The sequence below is a fragment of the Vicugna pacos genome, chromosome 13 (genome assembly GCF_048564905.1).
Source record: "Vicugna pacos chromosome 13, VicPac4, whole genome shotgun sequence".
In the NCBI taxonomy this organism is placed as follows: Eukaryota; Metazoa; Chordata; class Mammalia; order Artiodactyla; family Camelidae; genus Vicugna; species Vicugna pacos.
The window spans coordinates 54458701-54482236 of NC_132999.1; the positions used below are offsets into that span (position 1 = coordinate 54458701).

At 49.1% G+C, this 23536-nt stretch overlaps 1 protein-coding gene and 1 pseudogene across 3 annotated transcripts; one reads left to right on the plus strand and one right to left on the minus strand.

Moving 5' to 3' along the window:
* The first annotated feature begins 18 nt into the window (after positions 1-18).
* EMC1 (ER membrane protein complex subunit 1) lies at positions 19-22952 on the plus strand. 3 transcript variants are annotated; one of them, XM_031683733.2, is made up of 23 exons: positions 19-135; positions 3115-3239; positions 3915-3980; positions 4224-4317; positions 5155-5283; positions 6191-6317; positions 6859-7008; positions 7314-7481; positions 7948-8019; positions 8377-8436; positions 9073-9195; positions 9841-9937; positions 10260-10382; positions 12075-12274; positions 12427-12576; positions 13239-13400; positions 13743-13862; positions 14877-15014; positions 18234-18407; positions 18973-19183; positions 20057-20141; positions 21251-21380; positions 21556-22952. In XM_031683733.2, the coding sequence occupies exons 1-23, from the start codon at positions 44-46 to the stop codon at positions 21733-21735; spliced, it is 2976 nt and encodes a 991-aa protein (XP_031539593.2). In that variant the 5' UTR covers positions 19-43; the 3' UTR covers positions 21736-22952. The 3 variants fall into 3 exon arrangements, with proteins under 3 accessions (XP_031539593.2, XP_031539594.2, XP_072831360.1); XM_031683734.2 differs by having other exon boundaries at positions 10263-10382; XM_072975259.1 differs by lacking the exon at positions 8377-8436.
* LOC116283001 (small nucleolar RNA SNORA70) lies at positions 14576-14689 on the minus strand (annotated as a pseudogene).
* Positions 22953-23536: the final 584 nt, after the last annotated feature.

The following is a 23536-nucleotide window of genomic DNA, read 5'->3' on the forward strand; positions in this document are numbered from 1 at the left end:
GGTGCATGCCGGGCCGGCGGTGGGCGGGGCCAGGGCTCCCATCATGGCGGCGGCGGCATCCCGATTCTGGCTCTGGGCTGCCCTGCTTATCCCTGCGGCCGCGGTCTACGAAGACCAAGTGGGCAAGTTTGATTGGTGCGTACGGGGGGCTCTATTCCTGAAATATTTTCTCAGTACCTGCCTTCTATCTAAAAGGAGGCGTGGATTACCATGCAGCAGGGCCGGCTACATAACTTCCAGGGCCCACTGCAAAATGAAATGTAGGACCCCTTGTTCAACAACTAAGTGTTTTAAGGTGGCGATGGTAGAGCGTTAAACAGAGAGTTGGGGGCCCTTCTGAGCCAGTCCCTGTGCGACTGTACAGGTCGCAAGCCCGTGAAGCAGGCTCTGCCATCCAGGCATGCTTGGTCACTTTTCTCTCCCATCAGGCCCCATTTCTATGACAGTCGGGTTTCTGATCTAGTGGGTGTCAGATTTCTACAGCCTTCAGTGAAATCTGATTCCTCCTCGAATTGGTGTCTCTTGGGCATGAAAACAGGGACTTGAGTTTTAAAAGTGCTAAACCGAGTCCTCTTTCCCCTTCCTTACAGCCCAACTCTGCCTTGGGCTCAGAACTGGGCTGCCCAAGACTCATATAGCTAGGAGGTGCTATTCATACATTCGCTTACTCACTGACTCACTGACTCACTCACTTTCATTGGTTCACTCAGTCAGTCACTCACTCATCCCCCAGCCCACCCACCCATCCACTCACCCCTTCCTTAAGGCCATGGAGTTGGCTGGCCTCTGTTTGAATGTCAATTAACCACTTAAGGGGTGTGCGATCTTGGGAAAATGATTTAGCCACTCCATGCCTCCGTTTCTTTATCTGTAAAATGGGTTTACTAATAGACTATTACCTCCTACAGTACTTGTAATGATGAATAAGATAATTCCTTTAAATTACTTAGCGCAAGGGCTGGCTCACTGAGTGCCATCAGTATGTTAGCAATTAACATACTGAAGTCTTCATAGAATAACTTCTATGAAGTCTTCAGATCCCTGCTCTTCTATGAAGTCTTTTCTGAATCAGATAAATTGATTCACATATTAGTGAGTGCCTGTTGTGGACAGCGGTCGTTCTAGGTGCTGTGGATACAGAGATGGGAAGGAGCTCAGTCTAGGGAGACCAATATGTAAGTATGTGATATAAGACAGTGACAAATGCAACATGTCACATTTTTAATGATGAGAGCAAATGCTCACAATATCATCTGTACAGTTGACTCTTGAACAACGCAGGAGTTGGGGGTACTGACCCTCCCTGCAGTTGAAAATCAAATATAACTTATAGGCAGCCCTCTGAATCTGCGGTTTTACCTCCTCAGAGTCAACCAACGCGGATTGTGTCTTCCTGTATCATTTACTGTAGAAAACAGCCAGTGTAAAAGTGGACCTGCACAGTTTAGATCCGTGATGTACAAGGGTTGACTGTATTCATTACTCATGTACAGCATAGATGGTATGATTCCAACTTAGCAGAATATTAGGTACATGCAATTTATAAATTGAAATATAAACAGAAGGAAGTACACCAAAATGTTAAAAAGTTTGTGGTGGTGGTATTTTAGGCATTTTTTGTTTCCTTTTTTATGCCTTTATGTATTTTTCTTGTTTTCTACAATAAGTAGGCATTACTTTTATAGTCTAGATGACTTAGCCACTCCATGCCTCTGTTTCTGTATCTGTAAAATGGGTTTACAATAGACCATTACCTCCTACAGTATTTGTAAGGATGAAAAAAATAATTCCTTTGAATTACTTAGCACAAGGGCTGGCTCACTGAGTGCCATCAGTATGTTAGCAATTATTACTCAGGGAGCACTTTAGCTTTCAGAGCCCAGCTCTTCTGTGAAGTCTTTTCTGTTTCAGATCAATTGATTCACATGTTTGTGAGTGCCTATTGTAGATCAGTGGTCATTCTAGGTGCTGTGGATACAGAGATGGAAAGGAGCTCAGTCTAGGGGGGCCATTATATAAGTATGTGATACAAAGACGGTGTGACGAATGCAACATGTCACATTTTTAATGAGGAGGGCAGATGCTAACAATATCATACGTACAGCTGATTCTTAAACAATGCAGGAGTTGGGGGTACTGACCCTCCTCGCAGTTGCATGGGATTTAGACTAAGAAGGTCTTAGTTTTGCATTCTAGTCCTGATAGTAATTAGTTGACTTTAATGGACTTTGGGTAAAATGAGAGTAATAATATTTGTCCTGTGTACTTCATTAAGTGTTCAGTGAGTACACTGAAATATGAAAGTACAGATGGGAACTGGCAAATGTCATATAAATCTGTCTCTCTATACTGTATAGTTTCTTCTTCTTAAAAAAATTAGACCAAACAACATTGTAACAAGAGCAATGAGAGTAAGTGCCACGTGTTTAATTTGCTAGAGATCGCAGTTCTTTAACAGCAATGTGTGAAGACCTTCTGTGTACTTGGTAGTGTACCACGGGAAGCTAACTGTATTCCATTTATGCCCAAATAAGAGTGTTGAAAGTGATGGGGTGTATTCCGAGGAAAGTGATTAATGAGTTAAATGGATCCTGAACATAGTATGGGCTAGAATACTAGGCTGTGGAGAACAAAGGCCTGACCCCGTTGAGTTGGTTTTATAAGAATATTTGCATAATTTTTCTTCAAAGATAGGTGAAAATAGAAGGAAACATTGGATTGTGTGTTCATCGACAACAGGGTTTGTGTCTCTTATCCCATGTGTAGTATGAGTGTCTGGTCCCACTATTAATGGATACGGAGAGGACTACAATTTTGTTCTAGTAGGATTTAAGCCAGGTACTCCTCTGGGTGTTCCCTGAGATAAATACGTGCTTGCATTTAGAAGGGAGACTTGTATTTCATCTATCAGGGTGTATTCTCTCTTCTTCTTCCTTTGCTTCTGACGACATTGCATAGAAATATTGCTTTTGGTCAGATCTCTTCATCAGCAAACATTTCTGATACCCACACGATGGTGATAACCTCATGTGCAATTGTCTTTTTCCAAAACATTTTGTGCAGGGATGGTTTTGGCCCCTTACATTTCCCTGTACTCTTTTTTTTTTTTTTCAGGAGACAGCAGTATGTTGGGAAGCTCAAGTTTGCCTCCTTGGAATTTTCCCCAGGATCCAAGAAGTTAGTTGTGGCCACAGAGAAAAATGTGATTGCAGCATTGAATTCTCGGACCGGGGAGATCTGTAAGTGAACTGGGTAGACTGGTTAGCTTGGGATGACAAGGCTGCCCATACTGAATCCAGGATGACCTGTGGCTTGTTAAGTCAGCCTGGCTGATTCCCAGGTTAGGGACAGATGGGCCAAAATTCTGATCATTTGTGTTTTTCAGTCTTGTCATCTTTGAATATTTAATATATTCCTATAACTAGCCTTTGGGTTTATTTTTTCAGCCTGAGTTTTGAGTGTTCTTAAATAAGATATTGCTGCAAAAAACACATTACTCTGTTTTGCACTGAAGTTTTGGATCTGCTCAACTCCTTTAAATTACTTATACTGCTTTTATGAATGTTTTTAGGCACTAAAATCATGGAAGTATAATTTACAGTTACTACTTTTCTTGTGAATCATATGAATTTTGTTAATTTTGTCATTGTCCATTTACATGTTTGTTGGGGTGGTCGTGGGGATGGGAGGTGCGGAGACCTGAGATTGGGACAGTGGTGGCTGCCCTCAACCCCTCCTCCCCTCCTTATGCAGTGTGAGTAAGTGGATCACTGCCAGCTGGCTCTGACCGTTCCCTGCCTCAAAGTAAAATCAGACACTTCTGTGCAAATGAAGCCCTGTTCGATTCTCTCCTACCCGACTTCTTGGATGCCTCGCTCAGGTCCATAGTAACATCTGACTCTCCTGTCTCCCAGTGTGGCGCCATGTGGACAAGGGCACGGCGGAAGGGGCTGTGGATGCCATGCTGCTCTACGGACAGGGTACGTTGGGTTCTGCTTCGTCTCTGTCATGGCGTCAGCTCCCTCTCCTCATCCTTTGGGTCCTTTCTTTGTAAGGGGTGTGGTAGGCAGTGGGGTAGGGGTATTCCCAACAGGACAAGACAGTGCAAATAGTTTCCATTTGCTCTCGTACATCAGAGGTGAGGCCACTGCTCACAGGCCCTAGGAGGCTTCACACGGAGCATCAGTTTAAAAGATGACCTCATGTGGTGTTTTCTCTTTCAGATGCAATCACTGTGTCCAATGGAGGCCGGATCATGCGCTCCTGGGAGACTAACATCGGGGGCCTGAACTGGGAGGTTACCTTGGACAGTGGCAGGTAGAGGGGAAGAAGCTGAGTTTCATCTTGGCTGGGTTAAATAAAGGCTTTGCTGGAACACAGATCTACATGGACAGCGACTCTGGGCTTTTTGGCTTTTTTCTCAGGGGAAAAAAACCACTGAAGAGCCAAAGAGCATCAAACACCCAGTTTTTGGTGTTCTTGAGGTTATGAGACACATGTGCTTACTCAGCCAGCATTTACTGAGCACCTGTTAGACGCAGAGCTCTGTGCTGGGCACCGTGTTCCTTCTGGTACTTGACTGCTCTTCATAATCTTACCATGATGTGAGAGCTTTGCAGTGTTCTAGATGTGGATGTAATATAAAACTCCCAGTGTTTTAATTTTATGTTTAGGTAACAGTTCGAGCTACTGTGACATCTTTGCTAAAGTTGTTATAGGGTCATTTGCGTTAGCTTAGACATCTTTGATAGTAATTCATTGAGTAAATACTTTGGGAGCCCCAGGCAGTGGGAACACACTGATGAGTGTGAGATAGCTTCAGTCATCAAGGAACTTGTCCTTTGGGGCATGTAGCCCACTAGTGACAGAACTGTCTGATGGCTGCCATGTAGAGGGTTGGCCGGTTGCTATGAAGTCCCAGGAGAGGGAGGGAACAACCCTCCTTAGGAGGAGATTGGGGGTGGTTTCAAGGAAGCAGTACAGCCAAGTGGTTGAGAGTACAGTCTCAAGTCAGCCAGGGAAAAGCAGAGCCAAGATTAGGATCCAGATGTTTTTGACCCCAAAGCCAAGCTACGGTGATCGTGTCTGGGGTTGCCTCCTCCAGCCTGAGGCTCAGGAGGCCTTGGGCAGTGCTCACCCTGTGCCTCTGCTCAGTTTCCAGGCTCTGGGGCTGGTGGGGCTGCAGGAGTCAGTGAGGTACATCGCGGTCCTGAAGAAGACCACTCTTGCCCTCCATCACCTCTCCAGTGGGCACCTAAAGTGGGTGGAGCATCTCCCAGAAAGGTAAGGCTGCCTTCCCACCAGGTGATGACTGCCTCATCCTGCTCTCTTTGATGAGGGCATCCAGCTTTGTCCTTGAGGGCTGAAGCGTTTGCTTTGACTCAAGCTTCCCTTACATTTGCATCACGTATAGCCTGTTGGGCTCACTAGATCTAGGCCTGGACTCCCAGGCCATGACTGCCTCTGGAGTTTCCTTTGTAGTGAAGAGAAAACTCTCCATCTGGGCATAATAGCCTGCCAAGCAAGGAGAGTGGCTCACTCACTCATGGTCAAGGTCTTTTGGGCTTTTTGACTTCTAGTTCAAGTCAGACTGAGCCTTTCACTTATACTAACATTAGAGCAACTCAAGGATAGCTCAGAGTAGGAGCTGAGTGAGGTGTGAGATGGTTTCCAGATGTTCTGGTGGTGGGATGCACTGGAGCTGGGAAGGAACAGGAGGGAGGGAGGAAAGGATCTACTTAGACCGCCTGTGGCCATTTTCAGAGTTTAAAACAGGGACCCAAAACTCAAATTCCTATGGGGCCAAGTGCATAGCATCCATGAGCAACAGGCCCAGTGGGGATTGTTGGGAGCTGCAATGTGCCTGGCCTACCGGGAGGGGGCAGCCTTACTCAGCTGATTGGTGCCCTATAGGAATGTAGGTAGGCCTAGTGTTACCACAGCTCACTTTTTAAGAAAAGCTAGAATTCTTATTTTTATCATGTAAAATTTCAGTTCCAAATGTTGACAACCAGTTCAAGTTCAAAACAAAACAAAACCAAAAAAACTTTAAGCCAAACAAAACTTATTTGGGACTGCTAGTTTGTGACATCTGGCTGAGGACCTGGCCACCTGGGTTTGGAAGACCCCTGAGGATGGTCCCGTCCTATGGCTAGAGCTGTTGCCCCCTGCTCTTTCGCCCCTCTCTCAGTGACAGCATCCATTACCAGATGATGTATTCCTACGGCTCTGGGGTAGTGTGGGCCCTCGGCGTTGTTCCCTTCAGCCACGTGAATATTGTCAAGTTTAATGTGGAAGATGGGGAGATTGTTCAGCAGGTATGGTCTGGCTCGAGGAGCCTCGTGAATTGTGCAGGGGAATGGTAGAGCCCTTCTTTGCCCTGGGGACCAGAGAACTCATCTGGGCAGGTTCAAAAGCCAGTCATCCCTGATTCTGGGCACTTGGAGGCTGCCTTCTCCTCATCAAGCATTTACTTAAAGTCCTCACATTTGCACAGGGTGTTCTCCTGGGGTGGCTAAAAAATTGCATAGATCTATTCATTACCTGCAAGTATCTTACAGGATAATACTGCAAGATAATAATGCGAAACCATATATGACAGATAGAGTAGAGAAATCTGAAGTGTCAGGTATTAAAAGTGATCTGGTGTATTTTTCAAATGACAAAAAGACAATCCTGGTTTTCTCCAGCTTTGGCTCTCGGGAGGCTGGGAGGGTTGGGAAGGTCTCTGTGGGAACCAACTGGGAAGAACCTTTGAGCTTAGGTCCCCCAGTGGGATCTGGTGGTGACGTTGTTGACGAGCTGAGAGGGAAATGAAAGTATCCCCGTGCGCCTCCTGTTCTGATGTCTTTCCTGTAGGTCCGGGTGTCGACTCCCTGGCTGCAGAGTCTCAGCGGAGCCTGCGGTGTGGTGGACGAGGCTGTCCTGGTGTGTCCTGACCCGAGCTCACGGGCCCTCCAGACCTTGGCCCTGGAGACGGAATGGGAGTTGAGGCAGATCCCACTGCAGGTGAGAGGCCAGGGCTGTTTCCCCCGGCGCCCGGCATTGCCTTTGCTGCTCAGAAAAGTCTTTGTCCCGGGGTCACTGCTTCCTTCCTGAGCCTTGGCAGCCACTGAGAGGTCAGGCTTCTGACCGAACGACTGTAAGGGGAAGTGGGCAACTCTCCTCTTGGGATAGCCTTAATGGGAGCTCCTGGAGCCACGCGCCACGGCCTGGTTACTTTCATTAGCAGAGTGGGGTAGCGGAGGCCAGCCTGGGGTGGATCGGTGACTTGTCCACTTCTAGCCCTCATCCTCTTTCTTCTCATCTCCCAGTCTCTTGATCTAGAATTTGCAAGTGGATTCCAACCCCGGGTCCTGCCCACGCAGCCCAATCCAGTGGATCCTTCTCGGGCCCAGTTCTTCCTGCAGCTGTCCCCAAGCCACTATGTGCTGCTGCATTACCACCACGGGGTCCTGAGTCTGCTCAAAAACTTCCCGCAGGTAACTACACGCAGCACAGTTTGCTAGGATTCAGGAGGAGCTAGCCAAGACGTGGATTCTAGAAATCCCTGCCTTTGGACCTATAGATGTTTTCTTAAGAAATATCTTTCCATAAGTGGTTTGACAGGGGTTAGCCTTAGAGTAGAAATGGATTTTTTTCTTTCTGAGAGTTACAAAGGATTTTTAGAGTAAGACTGATGCCTTTCTGAGTCCACAGGAGAGTGAGTATGTTAACTAGAGCTTCCCTATGGATTCTAAGAGCAGCATGGGGCGTAGGATTGACCTGTACCTGTGTTGGAGGCAGGGGAGAGGCTTCTTTTCAGCTTTGGATGCTCTCAGATGCATTGGCCATATTGGGAGCATTTTCAACTCCAAGGCCAAGAGTCCTCCCTGTCGAGGTGACTCTCTCTAAGGCTGCTGGCTAAGACAGGTCCCACAAGGCACTGACACCTTGCTTTATCCCCAGACTGCCCTAGTGAGCTTTGCCACCACGGGAGAGAAGACGGTGGCTGCAGTCATGACCTGTCGGAATGAGGTGGTGAGTACCGGAGGTGATGGCACTTGGGCTTTTCTTTCCATACCTTTGCCGGGAGCCCTGAGAACCAAAAGTCTGGGCATGTTCACCTGGTCATTTGGAACCCAGGGAGCAGGAGGCTGTTGAGAAATAAGTTCTCACTGCATCTGTTAGAGCTTTCTGCAACCACCTTCTTGTCCCCACCAACCTCACTTTCACGTGGGACCGTTCAGGGCTGCCTGGGCTTTGTGGGCAGGAATGAGAAATGGGACTTGCCTTCTCCTAAGGGCTGGGAAGACAAAGAAGTGAAAGCTTCATTTTGGTGGCTGGGAAGCGACCCTTTGGCTGACCTTTCTCCTTCTGTCCTCTTTTCCTTGGCAGAAGCCTAGCAGTTCTGAAGATGGGTCAATGGGGAGCTTTTCAGAGAAGTCTGGTCCACAGGTAGGGTGTGGCATTGAAAGGTGTGCCAGACCTAGAGACGCAGGAGGCCATCCAGAGATGCTGGCAGGGCAGCCAAGGCTCTAGGAGGTCTCCCAGAGTTCCCAGCCTCAAATGGGCTGTTCTGAGTTCTGTAAATTAAACCGTGTTTCTCTTGATTTTTCATAGCTGGGAGATTAGAAAGTAGAATCCTTAGAATATGTTCTTAACTACTTTCTCCTCTGGGCCTCAGTTTCCCTGTTTCTTTTGGATCCCGGCTGAGGGAGCTGAATGGTAATCTGTGAACTGCATTGAAGCAGAGTGTGGGATCCTGGCCAGAGGCATCTGTTTCTGCCATGGCTTTTGTTACTTGAGGTTTTCCCAAGGGGGCTGTGACTTCCCTGCTGACAGTCTTACCAGCTCTTTGGGAAGGCTCTGCTACCCTGTACTGGCTTCTGGAACAAATGCGTAGTGATTGTAGTCTTATTTATTTACTCAGGCACCTTATTTCTGCCTTGGGGTTTAGCTTTTCTTTAGCATATATTTCCTCTCCTGGCCTGGGGGCTTCTCTAGGGTATTTGTCACCAGTTCCTGAACTTCCTTTGGGGGATTTTGCTTTGGGGGATCCCTCTCTCTGACCCATGCTGTCTGTGCCCCTAGGACTCGCTGGCTTGCTTCAACCAGACCTACACCATTAACCTCTACTTAGTGGAGACAGGGCGGCGGCTGCTCGACACCACGATCACCTTTAGTCTGGAACAGAACGGCACGCGGCCAGAGCGGGTGAGTTGGGCCTTGGGCTTCAGCCTCAGTCCTTGGGGCCAGCTCGCAGCCACGGGTCCCGGAGGAGGATCACAGTTCTTCCTGAGCCACTGGCTTGTCATAAGTCCCTGTGACTAACGCTGCAAGCAGGTACCATTTATGCTGCGTCATCGGTGCGCCAGGCTCTGTGCTAAGCTTTTTACTTACGTGCTGATTGATTTAACTCTGTCGGTGGTCTTGTGGTTATCACTACCCTCGTTTTACCAACGAGGAAACCGTGCCTGGTGGGATTCAGGACCCTGTCCAGTGTCACCTGCATGTTCAGTGGTGGTCTTCAGCCTCTCTGAGCGGTGGCTTCTTCGTCTCTACAACGTCAAGTTGGGTCCTGGCCTCCTGCTTGCTTGGTGGGTGTGACTGGTGCATGAGGAGTGTCGTGGTAGCTGAGCAGTACTCCCGTCCCTCCGTGGGGAGGGTGTGAGCTAGAGCCCAGCGCTGTTGTGGTGTCAGCTCCTGAGTGCACAGAGCCTACTTGGAGTCCAGGTAGAAGCTGAATTGTGTACACTTCAAATGATGTCATGATCTGGACCGCAAACAGCTCCTCGTGCTTTGAATCTTGGGGTCTGGTGATCTGAGAGGTATTTGGATTCACGGCTGTTTGGTTTATAGCTGTACATCCAGGTCTTCTTGAAGAAGGATGACTCAGTGGGCTACCGGGCCTTGGTCCAGACGGAGGATCATCTGCTCCTTTTCCTGCAGCAGCTGGGTGAGTGGACCTCTTCCAACCCATCTTTTCTGAGGCCTGCCTATGAGTCCATTCTGGTGTTTATTTGGGGCTGTGAATAGGCTTTTGGGAAAGATTCAAGTGGAGTGTATCCTGAATGTTCTTTTCAGAGCCATTTGTCACCTTTTGAATAATTCCTTAGCGTTCCAGGGTGGGATATAGAACCTTCCTCACCTAACCTGTTGATTCCAGCCCCATGCTCTGCTCTTTCTTTTTGGCACAAGAGCTGCAGTGGTCCTTGAGCCACCAAGAAAAGTCTTTTTGGGCGATGAGAGCCTGGCTTTCATAACCATGGTTTCTACAGCAGGGAAGGTGGTGTTGTGGAGCCGTGAGGAGTCCCTGGCGGAGGTGGTGTGCCTCGAGATGGTGGACCTCCCCCTGACCGGGGCGCAGGCTGAGCTGGAGGGCGAGTTTGGCAAGAAGGCAGGTAGGAACCCAGGAGGCGGGAAGCAGAGTTGCTGGCGGGATGCTCTGGGAACAGGCTTGGTAGTTGGACAGGAGATGCTGTCTCCCGGTGGCCCTGGCTTCCAGGCACAGCCATTTGGCCAGTCTGTTCTGAACTAGCTGTGTGACCAGTTTTCCAGTGTGTTTGTGGCCATGTGGCTTATGTAACCATTCTTTTCTCCAAAAGGAGTGACCTGTGATTCCCTCTAGGGAAAGATCCTGATGAAAAAGAATCTTAACTTAGTATAGTCATAGCTACCCTTGTTTGAGTACCTAAAATTTGTCAGGCACCACGTCAGGCAGTGGATAACCATGGTTCCCAAGGCAACAGTCACACCTTTCTAAGGAGACGTGACGGGGTTGATCTGTTGCTGTGGTAATAGGCCAGTGCCCTCTGAAACGGCCACGTCCCAACCCAGCACCCCAATGAACGTAGTTCACTCTACTCTGATTCAGTCCTGCCCCGCTTCTCCTGTCCGTCCATTCATCTAGCTGTCCAGGTGATGTCTATTGAGGGCCTGCTCTGTGCCAGGCACCCTGCTAGGCATTGCAGATCTTCTTAAGCCGAGCATTAATTTGACTTTACTATTTATTTCTGCTGCCTGGATCCAGCCATTCAAGGTAAAGCCTGCTTCCTGCTGCCTTGTTGCTCGTTGCCTGCCCACTTGGCTAGCTTTTGGTTAACTATTTATTTTTCCTGACTTGCACCGACGAGATCTGTACCGTGTGTGTGTGTGTGTGTGTGTGTGTGTGTTTGTGTGCGCGCGCGCACGCGCAGGTCTGTGTGGACTGCTGTGCCTGCGACTTGCCTGTTTGCCTCTTGCTTCTCTCCCTTGACCTGAGGTTGATAAAAATAGGATCAGCAAAGGCACTCCTCCTTTTCTGTGAGCGCTTACCATGTTCGCCGCCCCGTGGGAAACCCTGTGTGTATATCATGTGGTCTAATCTTGGGAACCACCCTACAGTCTACATGCCATTTTACAGATAAGGAGCCAGAGGCTAAAAGGTCACCCAGCCCGTAAGGAGTGGAGCTGGGACTTTCATCCAGGTCTGCCAGACTCCAGAGGCCGTGCTGTTTCCTGTGCTACCTTGCATTGGTGACCAGTTTACGCGATGGAGGAGATTTGAGGGGGGTAGCCTCGTGGGTGGAGTAAGGGGGAAAGTGAAAGATAGCCCTGGGAACGGGTTGCAGGCAGTCTGTTGGGTGCAGATGAAACAGTTGACCAAGTAAGACTGAAGCCGCAGGAAATGGCAGTGCCTGTTAATGATACACGATACACGATACACGTCCGTTTGCCCCCGCTGCACCCTTCCCTCTTCTGGTTCTGTCACGGCCCCCAGAAGCCTTCCTCTGGCCATTCTGGATGTGGGGTTGTTGGGGGGACCTTCACAGCATGGCTACATCCTGCATGGCTGCCCCCTGACCTCTTAGTCTCCTATTCCAAGACTCCAGGCAGGTGAGCCAGCCAGGTAAGGGGGTTTTGGAAGGTCCTGCATGGCTGTATCTGAGCGTGAGACTGTTGGCATCAGACACGGACTGCACCCCGGCTTGTGGCCTGGGGTGTGGATGACTTGGGCACTCCGGAGGAGAGGGAGAGAGCCCCCCCCTGCCTTAGGAAATACCAGGTCCGTGGAGGAGTGCGCCTCAGCTGCGTTACCTTTTCCTTGACACCAGACGGCTTGCTGGGCATGTTCCTGAAACGCCTCTCGTCCCAGCTCATCCTGCTGCAGGCATGGACTTCCCACCTCTGGAAAATGTTTTATGATGCTCGGAAGCCCCGAAGCCAGATTAAGAATGAGATCAACATTGACACCCTGGCCAGAGACGAATTCAACCTCCAGAAGATGATGGTGATGGTGACGGCCTCAGGCAAGGTGAGGGGGGGGCGTGAGCCGAGCCTGCTGAGTTTCTGGGAACAGGAAACGAAAAACCGGCAGAAAAACCAGAGAGCGCCGGTTCTCATTTTCAAGGAGGGAACTGGTTCTTTGGTTGGTCTCTAGTCTCTAGCCTGTTGTTTGCCTTGCAGCTTTTTGGCATTGAGAGCAGCTCCGGCACCATCCTGTGGAAACAGTATCTTCCCAGCGTCAAGCCAGACTCCTCCTTTAAACTGATGGTCCAGAGGACCACTGCCCATTTCCCCCACCCGCCACAGTGCACCCTCCTGGTAAAGGACAAGGTGAGGCCGCCCCTCTCCCCTGAGCCAAAGTGAACATGGTGTTTTGGTGTTCTGTACCTTAAGTTTCCCCGAGGCCTTTGGAAGTCTGGGTTAAAGGCAGGGAGTCGGGTTAGAGCTCTGTTTCTTCCAGTTTTTTGGCCTGCGGGGAGGACCCCTCTGGGACCTGTGTGGGAGTGACCATAGGGTAGGTGGATGTCACCAGGTCCCTAGTAAGCCAGCTCTGCTTCTTCCCAGACTCAGGCGGCCGTCATTACCTTAATGGCTGTTTGCTCTTCTCCAGATGGTGAAGAGCAGGACACAGAGCGGCTTGTATCTCTGCCTGCCAGCAGCAGATGGCTTTTTGTGGATTCCTTCTACCCTCATCAGAAAGGGGGCTTGGAAGCGGTTCTCTGGAATGGCCGCGCTGGGGCTGCGGAGCTGGCCCTCGGCCTCGTGCTTGTCTCTCAGCGCCCCGCGTTCTTGGTTGGCTTTGGAGCTGGAGGCAGTTTACCTTTTGCCCCTTTTGACACTTTCATCTTTAGCCAAGACTTTATTTTCTATGAGGAGGGCAAAGACTTGGGAATCTGTCAGAGCTGAGCTAAGTCCCAGCTTTCCAGGTTTATTTACCCTTTGGATTTGCATTCTTTTCCTGTCTGGGGAGCCTGACCGTTTGCCCATTTCAGGAGACGGGAATGAGTTCTCTGTATGTCTTCAACCCCATTTTTGGGAAGTGGAGTCAGGTGGCCCCTCCGGTGCTGAAGCGCCCCATCCTACAATCTCTGCTTCTCCCCATCATGGACCAAGACTACGCCAAGGTGCTGCTGTTGATAGATGATGAGTACAAGGTATGGCGTCTTCAGGGTGGCCGCACCGCGTTCCAGGGGAGTCGGGTGTGGGGCAGGTAGTCAGACAGCTCCTGCTGGACCCGAGACGGGGGCCATCTGGTCAGCACGCATTTGAGCTCGAAGGGCTAAGTGACTGTATTACTCTTTCTGCACTTGTGAAAACTCAAGAGTCTAAACTGAATTTAAGCCCTAATTGAGTTTAGTAGACCCTAATTCTTTAAATAGTTGCTGTTTTATTCTTAAGGCGCTCTTTGATGGGAAATAGCAGTGAGTCTTGAGAAACTGTGCTTAGAGATTCCTTTTCCCTTAACTCTTTTTCTTGGGCTGTCTGGGGTTTTTAAGGTCACAGCTTTCCCAGCCACTCGGAATGTCTTGCGACAGCTCCATGAACTTGCCCCCTCCATCTTCTTCTATTTGGTGGATGCGGAACAGGGACGGCTGTGTGGATATCGACTTCGAAAGGTAGGGGAGGACATCCTGGCAGAGCCTGCTGCGATGGGGTGTAGGTGTTTCCTGGTTATTCGGCCAAGAGGTGAACTATACTATTCATCCTATTTTTTTTAATGTGTTTTTATTTCTTTATTATTTTAATGGCAGTACCAGGGATTGAACCCAGGACTTTGTGTGAGGTCTACCACTGAGCTAGACCTTCCTCCCATTCATCCTGTTGTGAACTTAGATGAGCACGTTCCTGATGTCTGATTCAGAGTCAGTCATTCTCATGTTTTTGAGCAGCTATTCCATGCCAGGCACGTTCTAGATGCTGTGGAAGGTGTGGTGCGTGACAGACAGTCTGCCCCTGCGTGCAGCTTTCATTCCACGTTCCTTTCTATAGCAGAGAAGGGACGTTTTCCCCACTCTTCGGAGGGTGGGAGGTGGGAATGGTGATTGAATAACAGTACTTTCTATAAGTAGATGACATTGTTGATCCACCCTGGATGGAACGTACACTTTGAGTTTTGGATTTTCTGGCAGCCAGGGAACTTGAACTTGGCCCCATGTTGGGCCTCAGTCACATGGTCCTGATCCTGCAGCTTGGAGCTGATAGATATGATGACTTGGCCGATGTGGACGTTGGCCACTGTGCCCTGGTGCTTTCCAGAGGTGCCCTGCGTAGCTGTCTGGAGCCTAGACTGGGAACAGCATGATGGCAGATACGAGTGTCCGCTGGAAAGGACTGTCTCCCAGGTCCCAGGTTCCTTCGTGCAGCCCAGAGGAGCAGCAGTTGCATCCACAGCCCAGGAGTCTGCTGTTTGTAGCCACTGCACACCAGGCTTTCCTGTCTGCCTTACTCAAACTGAGGGTTCCAAAACTTCTTCCCAAACTAGATCCTATTGCTGTTTTTCTGGGAGCTCTGATCCCTGTTCCTTCCAGCACAGAGGCCCCAGTCGAGCTGCAGGCCGCATCCAGCTACAGGTTCTCAGGTCTGAGTGTGCCCTCCCGATGATCAGTGCCGGCTCTGTTGCCCCGTCCTAGGATCTCACCACTGAACTGAGCTGGGAGCTGACCATTCCCCCGGAGGTACAGCGCATTGTCGAGGTGAAGGGCAAGCGCAGCAGCGAGCATGTTCACTCTCAGGGCCGTGTGATGGGGGACCGCAGCGTGCTTTACAAGGTATGGCTGGGGGGGCTGGCGTAGAGCAAAGAGCGAGGGGTTGAATTCTGGCTCTGGGATTTGGTAGTTACGGGACCTTGACAAGTCATTTAACCCCTTTGAACCTTTATTTATTGTCTGTGAGATGGACATGATATGCTCTCCTAGGATTGTTATGATGATCACACGAGACACGCATGCTCAGCATAGCACCAGGCCTACAGGCAGTACTTGATCGATGTTAGCTGTTGTTACTACCAATCGTGGTAGTACTGATGGAACTTCCGGGGGTTAATTAAACCTTTGTTGACCCATTAGAGACACCATTTCTGTGATCCAACACCCTGGTTAGTGGTAAAGGCAGGGAGATGGGGAGGTGACCAGTCAGCTGCAAGACTGTCCTATGAGGGAACATGGTCGTTGTCATAATGAACATTAATTACACCCCCTGGCAGAGCAGAGCCTGAGTTGGAGGAGGAGGTGTAGTAGAACAGAGTAACAGGACCAAGGACCCCAATGGGGAGGCTGCTTCACTAAGTGCGGGGTAGCGCCAGAGAGCGCAGGCCTCCGGTTGGATGGTCCAGGTTCAGGCTGGCTGTGCATTGTGGGAAACGTGCTTAGGATTCCTGACTTCCGTTTTCACCAGTAGGATGGGGATGACAGCTCCTATGGCACAGGGTGGTTTTGCAGATGAACGAAAACACGTGACGTGACTAGGCTAGTGCCTGCCACGTCGTTAACATCATTAGGTTAGTGCCATCACTTGAAATCTTTGAGAGGTGCCTTTCATGGGGCTACAGTCAGTTTTACTTATTCAGAATAATTTAGAATTACTCAGAATAATATAAAGTCTAAAGTACATTTTGATTTGTACTAGAAAAAATATATTCAACATGTAATTTTATTTTTATGAGATAACATTTACTGGAATTCTCGTATTTTCATATGTTGAAAAGAATATTAGTTACGAATGGGGATTTCTGGGTTCATTTTTTGTTTGTTTGTTTTTTGGAGGGGGTAATTAGGTTTATTTATTTTTAATGGTGGTACTGGGGCTTGAACCCAGGACCTCGTGCATGCTAAGCACACCCTCTAGCACTGAGCTGTACCCTCCTCCTGAATTAGTATTTGTTACGAAGATTTTTTTTAGCTTAGGTTTTTTTGTTGTTGTTAGCTTTTTTTTTGGTGAGGGGAGGTCAATTTTAGATTTACAGAAAAGCTGCAAAGGTAGGACTTACACTTCCGAATACCCCTTACCTGGATTCCCCTAGGAGACTGGTGCATCCGTCTAAATTAAGAAACCAGCATTGGTATAAGACTTAATTAAACGCAGACTTTTTTGGGTTTCATCGGTTTTTCCATTAGTGTCCTTTTCTGTCCCAGGATCCAGTCCAGGACCCCACATGGCGTTTGGTTGTCAAATGTCTTTAGTTTCCTCTGCCCTTTGACAGTTTTCTGTCTGTTTTTGTGTTTTATGACCTTGATAGTTTTTTGAAGAGTACTGTCAGGTGTTTTGTAGAATGTTGCTCACTTGCGGTTCGTCTGATGTTTTTCTCACGGTTAGAGTTGTTATGGGGTTTTGGGAAGGAATACCACAGAGATAGAGCAGCAGACTGATTTCTTTCTTTCTTTTGAGTGCCAGCTGGATGCCATGTGCTCACATCAGTGAACAAAATAGACAAAATTTCTTGTCCTTATGGGGCTGTACTTGGGAGATGCTAATAAAGAAAATAAACAGGTAAATGAGGTAGCATATCAGAGAATGACCAGTTCTACAGAAAACAGCCGAGAAGCAAGAGAGGGTGTGCTGGCATAGGGAGCGGATACAATTTAAAATAGGGTGGATAAGGAGGGTTTCACTGAGAAAGTGACAGTAAAATTTGAAGGAGTGAGGAAGTGATATCTTAGGACATCTGGGGGAAGAGCCTTCCAGACAGAAGAGCCAGAGCGTGCCTGGTGTGTTCCACCAACAGCAAGGAGGCCAGTGAGACTAGAGCAGAGTGAGTGAGGAGGGTCTGGGCTGCTGGAGGTCAGAGAGGTGACAGGTCCAGATCACAGGCCAGCACTCTGGCTTTATTCCGAGTGAGATGACGAGCCGCTGGGAGGTTCTGAGCAGAGAAGTGACATAAATGACTGAGGTTTGCAGGCTGTCTTCTGGGAGGCCTGCTGTACTGAGACTAGAGGGCAGAGGGTGGGAGCCGGCAGGCAGTTGGGCTACTGTGATAATCCAGGTGAGATGATGGCGGCTTAAACTGGATTGGTTAGGGTGGTGAGACAGGATCAAATTCTGGATATCTCGGAAGGTAGAGCCAAGAGAATGTGCTCATGGACAGGGTGTCTGTGTTTGTGTTAGAGAGAAAGGAGTCAAGGATGACTCAGAGGTCCCAGCTCTAAGACTCTGACATGGGGGAGGCCCGGAGGGGAGCAGGTTTTAGGCAGGGGTCGAACAGGAGTTCAGTTTGGGGCTTGTCAAGTTTGAGATGAGACATCTAAGAAGAGATACCAAGATGGAGGTCCATTAATCAAGCCTGGAGTTCAGGGAGAGGTCTGGCTGCGGAAACTTGGGTATTACCAGCACCAGAAGACGGTGTGAAAGCCACGAGTTTTGCTGAGATCATCATGAGGGTGAGTGTAGGTAGAAACGTCCAAGAGACCAGGTAGATGAGGAGGGGACCCACAGCTGGGCTCAGGAGGAGTGGCCAGTGGCACAGAAGGAAAACCAGGGTGCGGGTGTTCTGGACACTGGGCGGAGAAAGTGTCTCGAGAAGGGAGTGATCACTGTGTCCCCTGGCACTACTAGGTCAGGTAAGACGAGAACTGGGACTCATCCGTTGGTTTAGTGAGAGGAGGCACTGGTGGAGAGAAGTGGCGTTGCTGGAGCAGCGTCCTCCGGTCAGTGAGTGGGCCGACCTGGGCTGTGTCCTGAGTTATCATTTGCTTCTCTGTGCCTTGTGCTTAACCACTTAAAGACATTGCATCTGCAAAATGTGGATAATAACAGCTATTTGCAAGGATGTTAACGGGATTCAATGAGATGATACAGGCAAAGTCCCTGGCATGGCCCCCAGCACCTGGCAAACACTGAACGATGCAGTGATGACCAGCTCGAAACGGGAAGCCCTCCCAACCCGAAAACCCGATTCCTCCGCCAGCAGAGAGCTCCGGGCCTGCCTCACAGTGGGGCGGCGCTCGCAGTGTGCCACCGTGGTTCTGAAGGAGCTTTTCTCTCCATCTCCCCAGAGCCTCAACCCCAACCTGCTGGCTGTGGTGACAGAGAGCACAGACGTTCACCACGAACGCACCTTCATCGGCATCTTCCTCGTGGATGGCGTCACCGGGCGCATCATCCACTCCTCCGTGCAGAGGAAGGCCAAGGGCCCAGTCCACATCGTGCACTCAGAGAACTGGGTGGTGGTAAGGCGGGCGCATGCACTCGGGTAATGCCGGGGGCCTGGCATGGCTTAGTTGTGTGCGGCTGGTCTTCCTGCAGCTTAGACCCTTCTCTTGCTTCTTGTTCCAGAAACCAGTTGCTGCTTTGTGTTTTCATAGAATTCAAAACCCCTGGCTGGCAGCAGAGGGTGCCTACATTTGATCCCACTTCCTCCATTTCTTGACTTTACAACTGTGAACTAGCTACTTAATGCTCTGTGTTTCCTCATATATGAGACAGGGGTAACCACAGTCACCTCTAGTCGGGTTTAAGACAATGCCTGGCATGTAGTAAGCACTCAAATGTTAGCTATTCTTACTCTGACTTCTAAAGAATCTTGAGAAGTCTTTTGTCTTGTGGTGAACTTGGATAGTCTAGATACAGCTACCCTGAAAGTTAGAAACTTGGTAGCGAGGAAGAAAACTAGGGTTCTGGGAGGTTTGTTCCTTCCTGGATATGGAGCTGTTGGAAAGGTGCCTTTGCCTGTGATCCCCGCTTCCCAGCTGAACCAGCAGCAGAGCCCCGAGCTGCCTCCTCCTCTCTCTGCAGTACCAGTACTGGAACACCAAGGCCCGGCGCAACGAGTTGACGGCGCTGGAGCTGTACGAGGGCACCGAGCAGTACAATGCCACGGCCTTCAGCTCCCTGGACCGCCCCCAGCTGCCCCAGGTCCTCCAGCAGTCCTACATCTTCCCCTCCTCCATCAGTGCCATGGAAGCCACCATCACCGAGCGGGGCATCACCAGCCGACACCTGCTCAGTGAGTGACCGGGGGAGGGCCCCTGGGTGACCGGGCTCCCTTTGGCAGCCACACTGAATGACTGAGGAGGGCTTCATTTCAGCAGGAAAGGTCCCTGGCCTGGCTTTGCCATCTGTAAAAGAGATAAGACGTCTTTCCTAGTCCTCATGTCTGATGAACCACTTTCCCGTCTGTGTTCTGTTTTCACCCGGCTTAGAAAGTTGAGCCCTGACATCATCCCTCACAGACAGCCTGTGCTGATGGGCTGCAGAGGCTGGCAAGGTGTAGGGTCTCAGCTTTATGCAGTTCAAGTTCAGGACTCAGTGATCGTCTGAGAAGCTGATTTTACCGAAGACGTTTGGGACTCTCAGCTTTGACAGCCACTTGGGATTACTGTTTTATTCTCAGATATGAAGAGGACAGCCCTCTTGGTAGTTCTCCAAGTTTGATCCCCACCTTTCCTGAAACCAGCCGGGTCTCAGGTTGCCTAGGCCTCCCGTGCCCCTGCAGCAGACACACACTTGTGTTTGGCTAACAGCCGGGAGGCTCGCTTAGCTGGGGCTGGTATTACTGAGGAAAGGACAGGAATGAAGAGACCCAAGTGGCTTTCCATGCCCTTCTCTTTCATCATTATGTATTTCTGGATTCTGGAACTTTGTTTTCTGATGTCTCAGGGTGATATATGATGAAACTAGTATCTTCAAACATGGGAGCCTTTATTCAGACCCATGTGTATTGGATTATTGTTTGGGGCCATTTAAGGGAGTCTCATTGACCCGTTTTTTAATTTGAATCTCTGTTTAAGTTTTTGTGATAAGGACATTTTTGTAAATAGCCCTAATCTGGGGTTGGGTCAGTGTGAACACTCACTTCTGTTGACCTGTTTCTGTGTAGTTGGGCTGCCTTCCGGAGCAATTCTTTCCCTTCCTAAGGCCCTGCTGGATCCCCGCCGCCCTGAGATCCCAACAGAACAAAGCAGGTGAGCCCTGTGGGTAGCGCTGAGGGCTGTGACCTTCAGGAACCTAACCTGTTGATTCTGTTTGGTCCTTGGTCTGCTGTGTGCTGTCCTACTGTGCTAGGGGTACGGTAGTGAACATGTCTGCCCCCCACTGCACTCTGGCGGAGGGGAGATGAGATGGACAATAAAGAAGATAAACAAGTGAAGTGATTCTGTGTTAGGTGCTTGTCAATGCTAAGGAGAAAGAACTAAAAAGGGACGGGGCTGTGAAGGGTTGTGGGGGTATGAGGGGTGAAATTTGAGAGGGTGGCCTGGGAAAACCCCTTTGAAAAGGTGGATTTTGAGTTAAGGACTTGGAGGAGGTAAGCAGCTGGTCTTGTGGATATCCGAGGGAGAACATTCCAGGCGGAGGGAACTGCCATTGCAAATGCCCTGAGATGATGTCTGGTGAGTTTGAGGGGGAGCTGGAGGCCCTGCAGCTGGAGCAACCAATGGAGGGGACACTGGGAAATGAGGAGAGGGAGGTAGCGGGGGCTGGGTCACGTGGGGAAGCCAGTAGCTTGTCACTGTTAGCATTAAGTTTTGTGTTTCCATCCATCATCTCTATGTATCTCCTTGCCTGCATCCCGAATTCTCTTCCCTTAGGGGTGTGAGGAACTGTGGGCCAGGCAAGGAGATGGTAGATGTGTCTTTGCACATAGAGGAAGGAGGAATTTGGTTTGGAGAGAGGGGGGAGGTTAAAGCTGGGGAAACAAGTGGTTGACAGTAGTGTTTTCAGAGCAGTGTGGACTGCGGCACTTTGGAGTGAAGAGCAGGACTTGGCCTCATGGCTCAGTGTTTTGGTTTTAAATGTTCCTGACTTTCTTCCTCTAGTGTGAAATACCGGTTGCCTGTTTTCTTTTCTTTTTTTTTTTTTTAAAGATTCAGTACAAGGTTGGAATCCAGATCTTTCTTGCTTTCCAGAAAGCTTTCTTTCTTGCAGCCCTTCCTAACAACCAGCTGCTGAATGTTTAACTCCCTGACACAAGTCAGCCTTGGAGGAAGATCTGAGGCTAGATACGAGGCCTGGAAACCTCCCAGGGCTCAGCGCTGCCGGGAGCTCCCCTTACAGCGCTTCTGATGTTTTGCAGAGAGGAGAACCTGATCCCGTATTCCCCAGACGTGCAGGTCCACGCTGAGCGGTTTATCAACTATAACCAGACGGTGTCTCGGATGCGAGGCATCTACACAGCTCCCTCGGGCCTGGAATCCACCTGTTTGGTGAGTGGAGCTCACAGCCACCCTGTGCAACAGCTGCTCTGTTTCACCCTTGGGTGAACACCTCACTTGTTTGAGCCCAGGAGTCTGTTTCCTTTCTTATCAGAGTCTGAGGTTGTGGCAGATCACTGGCTCCCTTTGGCTCCCTTACATATTTCTCATTCCTTCTGCCTTCCAGGTTGTGGCCTATGGTTTGGACATTTACCAAACTCGAGTCTACCCATCCAAACAGTTCGACGTCCTGAAGGATGACTATGACTACGTGTTAATCAGCAGTGTCCTCTTTGGCCTGGTTTTTGCCACCATGATCACAAAGAGGCTGGCACAGGTGAAACTCCTGAATCGTGCCTGGCGGTAAAGACCCAAGACCCACTGCCAGGGAGCAGAGAGCCCGGGGAGCGAGGGTCAGCTCAGAAGCTCCAGCTGCAGTTTGACAGGTTTGGGGAGGATGGGTGTCGGGCGCTCATCTCAGCTAAGAGTGGTGGGGAAGAAGATGGACTCTCAAGGAGACTCCTTTTGGGATACGTCTGATGCGGAGTCATTGGTGGTGGATGGAAGCAGAACTTACCCTCTCAGCCGAGATCTCAAACCATCTTGATGGACTTTCCCCTGGAGTCCAAAAGCCATTGCCCTGTTTCCTTTCTGTGCCCATCCATGAATGTTGTTTTATAAGACACAGAACAGATTTTTCTCTTTTGTGAGGCCTGTTCAAATTAATTTTGGTTTGCCTGTTTCCCAGGTTTATCTAGAAATCCTTCTGTTTCCCTGCTCCTTGCTTCAGAGTCAGAAGGAAACCCTTATTGACAGCTCCACCTTACAGGTGCATTTGCTGTTTTACACTGGGGAGAAGGAAGACCCATCCTTAGCTGAAGTGAGGTTGAAGACTGAGCCAGCCTCTCGTGGCTTCTCTCTAAAGTAACTGTGGGTCAAGGAATGTATAAATGGTGACAAAACTTTTTAAACTAAGCCGCTAATTTCATGCTCTTATTTCACATCACTGGGCTGCCCAGTCATCAATTCAGTTTATCAAAAGCCAAGTGCATAAAAGTGTCTTGGTTTATTGGTCGTTGTCTCTACTTTTCACCTAAGGTGTGTCCGAGCTGAGGCATTTTTACTACTACTGAATTGTCTGAACCTTGAAGAGATTTCAAGGGAGGAAGGCAAATCTGCCCATTTCACAGTCCCTCATAATCTCTCATTTCACCCACGGGCCGGTCTAGTCACCTACCCAAGTTAGAGAAATTTGTCCTTGTTTAAGAACCTCATTATTTATTTTCAGTTATAAATTAATGTGTGGGTTACTGTATTTCTCTTAAAATGAGCAGATTTGAAGTCTTACTGATCTTTAAAAAAAGGAGGGAGGGATAGGTTGGGGGAGGAAACTGGTGTCTTGTGGATGTAGCACTGCTGATTGGGCTGTTGTCTCTGCTGCAAGTTAAAGATGTCCTAAAAGCCTTCACTTGTTCATGGATTTGGGGGATGATGGAGTTTTTCTTTACTGTGAAGAATGAAGTGTACAGAGAGCCCTGTCAGAGAGGTACGTTTAAGGGTCTGAATAAAGCAAGTGACGAATAACACTGTTTTAAGTCCTTTTTTGTGGCTTTGGAACATCACACTGAGGCTACTTCTGCATTAGAGGCGACAAAGCTGTGCAGAAGTGGGGTGAAGGTAGTAGTTTAATTGGGAAACATGCCAATTTATTTCTGTAAGAGTTGTGTTATTTAAAAAACAAAGCTTTTTCTTTTTGTGGTGATATGCTAATGGTAGAGAAGGAAGAGAAATGAAAATAATTTACTTTAGGATAAGATTGTGAAATTAATTTTAATGAATGAACATCTGAGTATCTGCAGAAGAAACAGTCGTCTATTCATCCTGACTCAAGGCATATTTTGTTTAAAAGTGACCTGGGAGACAGGAGTAAGTACAAGTTACAAAAGATCTGCCCTAGTTTCGAGAAAGCCTGGCTGGAATTCTGACTGTCCTATATAAACACGTGCAAGCTGCAGCATTAGTGGTTGCCTTGCTGCCTGCTCTGCTTACACAGCCCAAAAAATCTGCTAGATTCTAGTTTCCATTTACCCACGTCTGTGCCAGAATCTGAAAGAACACGCTATGGGAGGGAAGTTATCTGCCCTTTCACAAAATTCCCTGTTTTGGCT

What these genes read in the sequence shown, in the direction of transcription:
- EMC1 (XM_031683733.2), top strand. Translation starts at nt 44, where the DNA reads ATGGCGGCGGCGGCATCCCGATTCTGGCTCTGGGCTGCCCTGCTTATC. An exon ending in TGCTCAAAAACTTCCCGCAG is followed by an intron (nt 7,482 to 7,947) that starts GTAACTACACGC and finishes CTTTATCCCCAG; the next exon opens with ACTGCCCTAGTGAGCTTTGC. An exon ending in GCCTGGAATCCACCTGTTTG is followed by an intron (nt 21,381 to 21,555) that starts GTGAGTGGAGCT and finishes TCTGCCTTCCAG; the next exon opens with GTTGTGGCCTATGGTTTGGA.